At 36.7% G+C, this 10,000-nt stretch overlaps 1 protein-coding gene across 5 annotated transcripts in view; it reads left to right on the forward strand.

The window, feature by feature from the left end:
* The window catches only part of znf536 (zinc finger protein 536), a 303,464-nt gene that overhangs the window by 175,615 nt on the left and 117,849 nt on the right, over positions 1 to 10,000 (forward strand). For all 5 annotated transcript variants that reach the window (XM_056461995.1, XM_056461997.1, XM_056461996.1 and 2 more), the window contains one exon: positions 9,602 to 9,760. In XM_056461995.1, the coding sequence (XP_056317970.1) occupies positions 9,602 to 9,760 (159 nt within the window). The remainder of the gene's footprint in view (positions 1 to 9,601; positions 9,761 to 10,000) is intronic.

A 10,000-nucleotide genomic window follows, 5' to 3' on the forward strand; every position in this document is an offset into this window, starting at 1 on the left:
CGAGGAAGATTTGGAAACTTCTTACAGTCGGAGGGAGAATACTTAAAGCTTAATTTCACCTGACCCTTTCCGCCGGCAGGCATAACAAATGTGCTCTAAAAAAGAGAGAGAGTGAGAGAAAGAGAGGGAGAGAAATGCGGCGTTCTGTTCACAAAGCAGAAAAAGGACAATCTTTCCTCCTCCTCTTGTAATCCTACTTTCACTCAGGCTGCCGCTAATAAATATAAATGTTTGTGATTAGCATCACGGCGGCACAGGTGCATGTTTGTTGCGAGGAGAGGCATGTTCATTAATTTTCAGCGATGAAAAGTGCACTGCGCCATAAACACAGAGTCCAAAAACGCATGGGCTGATAAATGAACGCACAGATTGTTAATGTACCATTGTATGGCTGAGCCTCCACAAGCTTAAAACACACACACACACACACACTGGGCCCTCTTGCCAAATCAGTGCTAGCTAGAGGTAATGTGCTAGCGGCCCCCTTTTTCATGGTCCAGATTACAGAGAATGGAGCTTTAAAACTGCGTTTTGTGTGCCTGAGTGTGTGTGATTATACTTACACATAGGATATAAGGATTATATAGACAACATAGCCTCCCCCAACACCCGCCTTCCCATCTGATCTTTTGCCGCCATGTGGGCAGTAATTAGTTTTTTTTTTAGACTGATATTTACTGTGGAGTTTGGCTCTTACAGTGTGTGTGTGTGTGTGTGTGTGTGTGTGTCTGTGTGTGTGTGTGTGTGTGTGTGTGTGTGTGGATGGTTAGATGGATTTAACCTGTTCTATGGTTTGGCATTTGTTAAACAAGCACTAAATGTAATGTGTAAATATGCAAATACTAGATATTGTAATATATTAATTATGTAATTATATTATATTATATTATATTATATTATATTATATTATATTATATTATATTATATTATATTATATTATATTATATTATATTATATTATATTACATTTCATTACCTTACGTTAAGTTATGTTATGTTATGTTGTTATGTTATGTTACATTTTGTTACGTTAGGTTATGTTAAGTTACGTTATGTTGTTATGTTTTATAATGTTGTTATGTTATATTACATTATGTTAAGTTAAGTTAAGTTACAATACATTACGTTGCATTACGTTGCGTTACGTGGTTATGTTATATTATAATATATTACATTATATTATGTTAGATTGTTATGTTATGTTACGTTACGTTACGTTACATTACGTTACTTTACGTTACGTTGCGTTGTTTTGTGTTGTGTTATTTTTCGTTGTTATATTATATTATATTATATTATATTATATTATATTATATTATATTATATTATATTATATTATATTATATTATATTATATTATATTATATTATATTATATTATATGTATTGTTTTATATATTATATTGTGTTATGGGTGTCACGGTGGCACAGTGGGTAGCACGATCGCCTCACAGCAAGAAGGTCACTGGTTTGAGCCCTGGCTGGGTCAGTTGGCATGTCTGTGTAGAGTTTGCATGTTCTCCCCGTGTTTGCTTCGGTTTCCTCCGGGTGCTCCGGTTTCCCACACAGTCCAAAGACATGCGCTATAGGTGAATTGAATAAGCTGGCCGTAGTGTATGTGTGTGAAACAGTGTGTATGGGTGTTTTCCAGTGTTGGATTGCAGCTGGAAGGGCATTCACTGCATAAAAAACATATGCTGGATAAGTTGCCGGTTCATTCCGCGGTGGAGACCCCTGATTAATAAAGGGACTAAGCCAAAAAGAAAATGAATGAATGAATATTATGTTATATTATATGATGTTATATTAAAATTGTCATACATGTTTTATATTAATTATTACAATATTTGCAAACTGTTTAATGTCATTAAACACAAAACATTTCCAGAGAAAGGCAGTTCATGTTTAACTACAACTGTTTAATAAAAAAAAGAAAAGACAACATCGCTTGGAGCGAGAAAATGCTGTTTTCCTACCGCCCAAGAAAAAAAACAGAATCTGTTGAAAATGGGTTGTTTTTCAGTCACAGCAAAAATGTTTTATTAGGGGACCGCCGAACACCTGCCTTAAAATGTCGTTTCAACATCTCCCGAATGCCATTTTGCTTAATTGACTTGGAAATGGCCCAAATGTATTGCTGAATGCAGTCTAATTAATATTAATAATAAATGCCATTATTAACATCAAAGAACATCTGGTGCCCCTGTTTACCCACATGCCTTATATGTAGCACATTTTGCGGCTGTTTCATCTCACAAACAGAAAGGGGGTAAACACTTTTTGAATTTAGCGTTTATTCATTTATTTATTTAAATTCTAGTTTGCCTCCGTGAATTTATTACCTCATTGACACGCAGGTCAGCATCTGCCTCCTGCAAGCGAGAGGGCTTGCTCTCATATCCAGTGAATCTTTCTAACATTTAGACAGATTTTTTTTTCTCCCCCCCAACACCCCTCACATCATGGGCAGGACTCTGTTGTGGTGGTACCACTGAGGGTTCAGGGTCCCTGGTGTACTCCTTAAAAAAATAAATAAATAAATAACTGCTTGTGCGAGCATCTGTGCCAAGGGGCTGCATTAGGAGTTTTAGCCACCATAAATCAGCAGGCTAAATAACTTTAATCTAAAATTTCATTAAGTAGTCCTTGTCAGGTAGTAAAAGGAGGGGATAATGCAGTGGTGTTTAATGATAATTGGTGTTTGGTTAATAAATTCTGCGAGTTCCGATTACTTTCTAGCAGTCGGCGGAATGCTAGCCTCAGCAGTGTAACTAAACCTCAAATTGATTAACTCGCCTGAACCAGACTGTTCACAAAGATGGCACCGGTCCAAATCAAAAAAGAGAGAGTGCAGCGTGCGCATCAGCCGGATGGTGTTGTGTTGCTCCAGCGTAAGGAAATCAGCTCCCCCCGGGCGCATTTTTAAAAGCCTAATGCCTTTCAAATGATGTCATCACATTTTACCTTCTCTCTCTCTCAGTCTCTCTCTCTCTCTCTGCTTTTTACTATCTAAATCCAAATGTTTCTCTCACATTTTCTTCGGGTGCTACAGAGGAAGGAAGGTCAATGACTGACTGTGGCACGTGACACATTATTCTAATGGATAAGGGAGACATCTTGTGTTTTTATGATTGCTTCTTGTCTTTTTTTTTTCCCTCTGAAAGTGATATGCGAGTAATCAGAACCACAGACTGATTTAGAGTGGAAGTGTGATTGTGAGAGATCCATTAAAGGTGTGTGTGCGTGTGAGAGGGGGGGGATTTGTCATGGTGGGGCTTTGTTGTTGTTTTTTTATTAGTGGAAACAGGGTGTGGTCCATCTGGAGAGATTTGAGATGTTGTGCACACACACATCGTGTCGCTGAGACAAACATATTTTCCTGTGTTTTAGACACACATTCAGCTTTTGCATTAGTGTGTGTGTGTGTTTATGTCAAAGAGACGGAGCAGACAGAAGGGTGAGCGACACACCTCCTCCCAGATGGCTTTTCCCAGTGGCCTCCTGTCCGCTTCCAGTCTATTGTTCTGGCATGTTCTGTAATGCTGGTCCACGCTTTACATGCTTGTGCCATTAGCCACTGGGCCTGGTGCTCCAAACTCAATGGACGATGAGATATGGATATTGATATGTTGTGTCAAGCGCTTGGAGATGCTCTTTATTATTGGTTACGGCAGCAAAAAAAAGCTCATAAGCGAATCCAGTGGTCGATGAAATATTTATGGCGATGGGGATGATTGATACTAGCGTAGTCACAATAAGCAAGTTAATCATAAATTACAGATGTAACTTCATTATCCCCGTGTCTAATTAGTCAGACTGTAAACATCTATAAAGGAACACTGTAGCGTTTCATAATGTTTTGCGGCATTGTCTAGGTTCTGGACTGAAGAGTTATTGTTTTCAGGCTTAACTGGATAATATATGGAGGCCGCGGCTCGCTCGTGACAATCGCTTTAATGCCGTCTCTCTTACAGATTTTTCTTTTGCATAAAAAAAGGGCTGAGAAATGGAAAATCAATATGCAGAAAATAGTTATAGGTGGCGGGTTATCGAGAATCTCTCTGTTCCAGACACCCTGGGCCGAGAGATGATGCGTAATATATGGGGTGACCTTCAAATGTCATAAATGTGTTGTGCAATAAACTGTCAATATTTGTGGTTATTTGGTGCAGGATGACTTTTACAGTAATTGGAACAGCCGTATTAAAAGCTGGGGAGCAGTCAGCTGATTAAAGACGGCCCTGCTGGCCTGTGTGTATGTGTGTGTGTGTGTGTGTGTGTGTGTGTAGAGTGAGAGACAGAAAGAGAGAGAGGCAGAGATGAAAGAACAGTATTACCTGTAAAGGCTTTGTATGCTCATGTATCTGTCGGCCTGATGTTTCAGTATGTAGCTAAGCATTAGAGGGACATGACTGATGGTTTACTGAAAAATCTGAATCTAAAGGAACATTTAATAATGTGTGAGTAATGATTGGCACTCATGCCACATTTACGATTACATTTACAATATACACTCACCGGCCACTTTATTAGATACACCTTGATAGTGCTGGTCTACAGAACTGCATTATTATACTTGTGGCATAGATTCAGCAAGGTACTGGAAGCGTTCTTTGGATATTTTGCTCCATTTTGACATGATACCATCGCACGGTTGCTTCAGATTTGTCGACTGCACATACATGATGTGAATCTACTGTTGCAGCACATCTCAAATGTGCTTTACTATATTAAGATTTGGTGAATATGGAAGACATTTGAGTTCAATGAACTCACTGTCATGTTCAAGAAACTAGTTTTATGAGCTTCATTGTGTTCATAAATAGAGAAAGAGGGTCATCGATATGCGGGTAGGCCGTGGCCTTTAAAATATGCTCAGCTAATACTAAGGAGCTCAAATTGGGACATTAGATCACCACTAACTACAGTGTCTGTACTAGGAAGGATCCATTATATCATGTATATCATAACCCTATACACTGTAAAATGTTTACTAGGTTAATCTTACAAACTCAAGTTCACCAGTTGTGAGTCAACTCAACTTTATGAGAATCTTTGTTTCATAATGTATTTAATTGAAACTTAACATTTTAAGTTCAAACATGAATCTTGCTAAGTTGACTTGACTCACATTTTCAAGGCAGCTGGTGAACTTGAGTTTGTAAGTTTAACTAAGTGAAACGTTTTACGATTCCAATTTTGCTGCAGAAATTTAGACTCATTAAACCAGGCAAAACCCTTCCAATCTTCTGTTCCAAATTTGGTGAGCCTGTTTACAATATAGCCTTATGTCTCCTTTTCACTGCACACAACAAGCGGCAGACCGGAAGTCATTCATTTCCAATGGAGAGTAGTCTGGGAGCTGCGTGAAGTTCTGATCATCTCCGTATAAATTCAGATCCAAATTGAGCTGCGGATCTGTTGAAATGTTTGAACTCCTGCGACTAGATCGTATGTGAAAGGCCGACCGGATGTGATGCATGAGTGTTCTCCAAGCAGGTCAAGTCTATATTAAAAAAACATTTCTCTTCATAAATGAGTAATAAAATAGTTTTTTTTTTATATTGTGGCCACATTCCCTCCAAAATGTTTGCAGTCTATGAGTTTCTAATATTCATTCATTCATTCATTAATTCATTCATTCATTCATTCATTCATTCATTCATTCAACCATAGTGAACGGCCGGAGAATAAAGGCTCTTGCTTTTGCACTCCTTTATTTCGGACAACGCCAGAATCCAGCTTTTCTCCCATGGTGCACGACAAAACTGAAAATTCTGTGCCATTGCCACAAGGGGGCGTATTCCAACAGTCATGTCCAAATGTCGTGTGCCGTGGAAAGGCGACTTTAGTTTCCTGTTCTTTGCTGACTGTATTGACACCATGATGTTCTTCTGTTGCTGTAGCTCATCTGCTTCAAGGTTGATGTGTACTTTTATTTATTTATACTTTCTTTATATAAGCTTATTCCAATGATTTGTAGAAATTCTTGATTCTGATTGGCTGGTAGATGTGCAATAAAATCGTTAATACATATAGTTCAAAATAAATCCACTTTGCTCAAACATTAGTAGTAAACATATTTACTCATTGACAGATGCTGAAGCCTTCAATCATCTGTGTAATCTCGATGTGCGTAATCAAGGGCGACACAGTGGCTCAGTGGCTAGGACTGTCACATCACAGCAAGAAGGTCACTGGTTTGAGTCCATTTTTGGCTCGAGTGGCATTTCTATGTGGGGTTTGCATGTTTTTCCCATGTTGGCATGGGTTTCCTCCAGGTGCTCTGGTTTCCCCCACAGTCCAAAGACATGCGGGACAGGTGAATTAAATAAACTAAATTGACCGTAGTATGTGTGTGCATATGAGAGTGTACGGGTGTTTGCCAGTGCTGGGTTGCAGCTGGAAGGGCATCTTCTGTGTAAAACATATGCTGGAATAGTTGCCGGTTCATTCCACTGTGGCGACCCCTGATGAATAAAGAGACTAAGCTGAAGGAAAATGCATGAATGCGTAATCAAGGAGTCGATGTTGATCTTTCAGCTCGCAAATATGATAAAAAAATATATATGTTCAAAAATATTTGCAAAAAGCTAATAGGCTATTAGATGTGCTTATGTCATTTACAAGGACAGATATGATCTCTCTTTCTCTCTCTATCTCTATCTCTCTCTCTCTCTATGAAAAAGACAATCTTATTGCAAACAGAACTGCTCTTCATTGGATATTTTGCCTTATTCAGTCTCTGTAAAGCAGAAAAATCCTTGAAAAACCTGAAAAACTCATTGAAAAACATGAAAAAACCTGCAACACTCCTTTTTTCAATCTGAGCTTCATTAGATTGTCTCGTCCACGTCTACATTGCTGTGTTCATTCAGTTGCTGCCCTATGATTAGTTGAATTGATATTTGGTTTGATGAGCAGTTATGTACCTAATAAAGTGGCCAGTAAGTGTAGCATGTGTATACATACGCAGCTGTGGGACAATAGCATCCACTTCTTTCTAAAAGCCTGTGAAAATTTGCCAATAGGAGTAATATTTGTAATTGTCTGGTTATCAGGGTAAAGTGGGTCAGAGTCGGTGTTTGTGTTTGTTTGGTTGTGAGTATATGTTTGGGTCAGAAAATGGGGGCAGACATCACAATGTAACGCGTGTAGGCAAAACGGAGGCAGCAAATTGCAGGAATGTGATCAGTCACAAGAGAGAAGGAGATGCTGACTTCACTCTTTCTTTTTTAACTTCTCAAATCTCATTTGATTCTTAAAAGAGGGTAGAGAAATAAGGAGGGAAAAAAGCACGGGAAGAAAGAAAGATTACTTGTACAAAAGCTTTTGATTGAGGCAAATGGTTGCTAAAGTGGGTTGCGCCATTCAGGCGACGTCTTTCCCTACACACACACCGTATCATGTGTAGGCGCAGAAATAAGAAGGCATTTGCAGACGGTTTTTATTTTTTTTTTTTTCACACTGTGGCTGGTTATTGGCTTACAGACCTTGTTGAGCTGGAGTAAAGGTGCAAATTCAAATGATAGCATAAAGAATTCACACATAGGGACAGAAAGGAGTGAGTTTCTTTAGTTTTAATACATTTATATTATATGTGTTTACAGTTATTTATTTATTTGTTTATTTATTTATTTGACTGGAAATTGCTTGAACTACAACTCAATATTTTAAACTAAACATGTACAAGGGTTCTAACAAATAATGGTATTCTTTTTCTCGATTTTCTTGATCATTCTGATGGTTTTTTGGTTTTACTTATCATTTTAATTAAACATTTATATATATATATATATATATTTGTTATTATAGAAATAACAATCAGTCAATCAATAAATTTAAATAAAATAAGATAAAATAAAATAAAATGTCAAATTATTTTATTGTCTATGTGTGATTTTTTTCAGTTTTGTTTCCTTTTCTTCATTCATTTATTTATTTATTTATTTATTTATTTATTTATTTATTAATTCATTTATTTATTTATTTATTTATTTATTTACAATACAATACAATACAGTACAATACAATATAGTACAATACAATACAATACAATACAATACAATACAATACAATACAATACAATACAATACAATACAATATTTATTTATAAAGCACATTTAAAAACAACCAAAGTTGACCAAAGTACTGTACATAAGAGTACTAAAGACTGACGAATACAGAATATAAAATAAATATTTAACAAATAAAAGCAATAAAACAGTGATTAAAAAAGTGATTGAACAGTGATAAAATAGATAGGTCTTTAAAACGGACATAAAGAAAGAAATGGAGCGGGAAAGTCTTACGTGAATTGGTAGAGTGTTCCATATAGGATCAGCAAATCCAAATCCTCGATTACCTTGTGTTGTGTATTTATTTATTTATTTATTTATTTATATATTAATGTTTTGTGGGAAAATAAATCAGTTTATATTAGTTAATAATTTAAATTAGTTTAAATTAAATACAAATTAAAGTAGTTGACAAATCTCTAGGGGCCAACTGTAACTTCTCAAAGGCCCTTGGTTTCATTTATCATTTTAATTAAACTTTTATAATCTCAGTATGAGATTATTCTTATATATGTGTGTGTATATATATATATATATATATATATATATATATATATATATATATATATATATATATATGTATATATTTGTTATTATAGAAAATAAATCAGTCAGTCAATAAAATAAAATAAAAAGTCAAATTATTTTATAGTCTAAATGTGTTTCGAATTTGTTTAGTTCATTCATTCATTCATTCATTCATTCATTCATTCATTCATTCATTCATTCTTTAATTTGTTCATTTATTTATTTATTTATTTATTTTTTATTTATTTACTTTATTGGTTTAAATAAAACTTTTTGTTTAATTTAAACTCATTGCAATTTAATACAAAACCACCTCTCTAGGAGGCAACAGTAACTTCTCAAAGGACCTGACCTGGTCTTGTATCATTTTAACTTCGCTGGAGTGTCAACCGCTTCACACAATACGAGATCCCCCTGTAACTCACCATGGTGTAACACTGCTGACATCTCACATATAAGCACAGTGACTAATTATCTCCAAGTGTGGACTTGTTGACACTCTTAGACATTATTGGTGTGACAATTGCTCAATCAGAGCGGCCCTTCGTTATCACCGTTTCCCATCAAGCTCCCAGCCGACGTCACCTGTCAAAACCAGGGCGCCACGTAAAAGCGAAGACCCTGTTGCTGACATGGCTGTTTTCTCCTTTTTTTTCTCCCCTTGTATTGTTCATTTCAACACAATCTGCCATATGCTTCCCACTACAGATGATGAGAGGCTGGATAAAACGTTGGGACGTGAGTGTACTTGGGCGGGGGTCGGGGTGATATCTCTAAAGAAAGCTTCTGAACTGTCAGCGTTCTGTCAGGTTGCGGAGTGGGGGGAATGTGGTGCACATGAACTTATTGATGTGTTTGACTTTGTGTGGCGTTAGCAGATTTGGGTGGCAAACGCTGAAAGCATGGAGAACAACAGAAGAAACAGAAGTCTCTAGTGTGCATCTGGTTTGAAGTGAGACAGAACAGTCTGTGAATTATGTTTCTCTGTTTTCTCTCAGATGTCGGGGATGAGATGGCGAAACCTGTGAGCGCTGTCCAGCCCCCCACTACTCAGCACCGGGACAGGAGTGTGGGTTCAAGCATGAAGGACTGCCCCTACTGTGGCAAATCTTTCCGCACCTCACACCATTTGAAGGTCCATTTAAGAATACACACAGGTGAGAGAGAACTCCGTGAAGCAAACCCAATGCATTCTACACACTTTTATATCTAATCTAATTAAATAAAACACCATTGTGTTTTGTAATGGTTACAAATGTCATGCATGTATTTTTAATCATTTCAGATATGTTTAAGTTAGAAAGCCCCTCCTTTATTTTTTTCCCCAATTTCTGTTTAACGGAGAGAAGATTTTTTCAACACATTTCTAAATATAATAGTTTTATTAACACATCTCT

Source organism: Danio aesculapii, chromosome 7 (genome assembly GCF_903798145.1).
Source record: "Danio aesculapii chromosome 7, fDanAes4.1, whole genome shotgun sequence".
Taxonomy (NCBI): domain Eukaryota; kingdom Metazoa; phylum Chordata; class Actinopteri; order Cypriniformes; family Danionidae; genus Danio; species Danio aesculapii.